We start from the raw sequence: 1792 nt of genomic DNA, 5'->3' as shown, positions 1-1792 counted from the left end.
TCAAACAGGCCAAAAGTGGAAGTTGGAATTCGAATTCCAAGTTCCATGGAAAATTTCGTGTAATCAAACGGGGCCTTATAGTAATTTAAAAAGAAAAAAGAAAAAAAAAGGTCAAATATACTTAAGTCATCCTCTATCTATTTTTTCTTTTGTACATGAAAACACTTTTTTCTACAATGTTTCTTGATTTTTTTTTAAAATTTTTAATTCCAGTTAACAAACGATAAAGTCAAATATTAATTTCAAAATTTCAAAATTGATTTCATAAATTACTTAAGAGTCATGTTTATCAAAACGAACTTGTTACAAACTTAAAATAAAAATTACTAGATTGAAGACATGAATTCGCAATGTTCATCTTTAAAGCTCTCATAAGTTGTCGAAATTACCACCATTTTACCTTCTTTAACTCACATTACAACCATATATTGCTAAATTTCAATCCCATAAAGATCCCAATTTGAAAATCAATAAATTCATTAAATTTCAGTCCTTAATTTAACCAAGAAAAAACACACCCATAAAACTGGGGCTCAACTGAAAAACCAGGCCCTGTATTCTCTGCAGATAAGGATAGCAATTTGAAAAAATCAACGGTTCTAATAGAGCCACTTGTACATCTCGGATCTCTCATCGCGCTTTCTCTTGATCCGGGACAGTTCACGATGACCAATCATAATGCAGAATATCTTTCCACGTGGATCGGCTGGTGATATAAATAGTAAAATGTATGCCAGCATTTTTGCTCAAAGCGATTCATTAGAATTCTCTAGAGTTTCATTTGTGAGTTTTCGTGATGTCGGCTACAGTAGAAAAGAATCTCGCCGAGGAACAGCCGCAGCCAGCGGAGGAGAAAACTGTCAAAGAGAAGAAACCGAAGGTCCCTAAGGAGAAAAAGCCTAAAGCTACAAAAAATGCCTCCCATCCTCCTTACTTTGAGGTATAACTTATTTGTATGTCTTTCTGAAATAGATTATAGTTTCTGTGACTTCTAATGAATTGAAATTGTGAAAAATGGGATATGAATTTTGCAGATGATTAAGGAGGCTTTGGTGGCACTGAATGAGAAGAGTGGATCGAGTCCATATGCAATTGCAAAGTACATGGAAGACAAGCACAAGGCAGTGCTTCCTGCAAATTTTAGGAAGATTTTGGGTCTCCAATTGAAGAACTCTGCAGAAAAAGGAAAACTGATAAAAATCAAGGCTTCATACAAGTTAAGTGAGGCTAAACCCGCTAAGAAGGAAGCAGTAAGGAAGCCGAAAACATCTGCTACGGTTAAGGCCAAGAAAACTGAAGGGGTGAAGAAGGCGAAGAAGGCGAGTACAGCAAAGCCTAAGCAGCCAAAGAGTATTAAGCCTAAGAGGGCTAAGAGGGGGGTTGCCTAAATAAATGGGTGTGTTTTTATGTGAATATTGTGTGTGAATAGAATAGTATTAGTAGTAGTTGGTTTTTGTTGCATCACAAACGAAGTTTCTAATGAATAAACTTCCTTACGTTGAAATCAGTTTTTATCATTTTTAATTTAATATGATAAAAAAAAAAGATTAATATTGATTGTTTATATCAGTTTATACCCCTTCAAAGAATGAGTTGGTGATAGGAGTTAATGTATTTTTTGATTAAATTTGCGGAAGTTCATTTTGAGATCTTTGAATCAATGATTACTTTTGTTTACCGAACAATCAATCAAAATGGCGTAGACCCACAATAAATATAGGGTTGGTTTATGGGTACATAAGGGTGTGGTACTGGACACCATTGTGTACCAACCCTTATGTACCACAAGGGT

At 34.8% G+C, this 1792-nt stretch overlaps 1 protein-coding gene across 1 annotated transcript; it reads left to right on the top strand.

Moving 5' to 3' along the window:
* Positions 1–724: 724 nt before the first annotated feature.
* Positions 725–1507, top strand: LOC111365389 (histone H1-like). The gene is made up of 2 exons (XM_022985891.1): positions 725–940; positions 1035–1507. Exons 1-2 carry the CDS (start codon positions 797–799, stop codon positions 1386–1388), a joined length of 498 nt encoding a protein of 165 aa, XP_022841659.1. The 5' UTR covers positions 725–796; the 3' UTR covers positions 1389–1507.
* The last annotated feature ends 285 nt before the right edge of the window (positions 1508–1792 follow it).

The sequence above is a fragment of the Olea europaea genome, chromosome 17 (genome assembly GCF_002742605.1).
Source record: "Olea europaea var. sylvestris chromosome 17, O_europaea_v1, whole genome shotgun sequence".
NCBI lineage: Eukaryota > Viridiplantae > Streptophyta > Magnoliopsida > Lamiales > Oleaceae > Olea > Olea europaea.
This window is presented reverse-complemented; position numbering and strand designations above follow the sequence as displayed.

What these genes read in the sequence shown, in the direction of transcription:
- LOC111365389 (XM_022985891.1), top strand. Translation starts at nt 797, where the DNA reads ATGTCGGCTACAGTAGAAAAGAATCTCGCCGAGGAACAGCCGCAGCCA. An exon ending in CCCATCCTCCTTACTTTGAG is followed by an intron (nt 941 to 1,034) that starts GTATAACTTATT and finishes TGAATTTTGCAG; the next exon opens with ATGATTAAGGAGGCTTTGGT.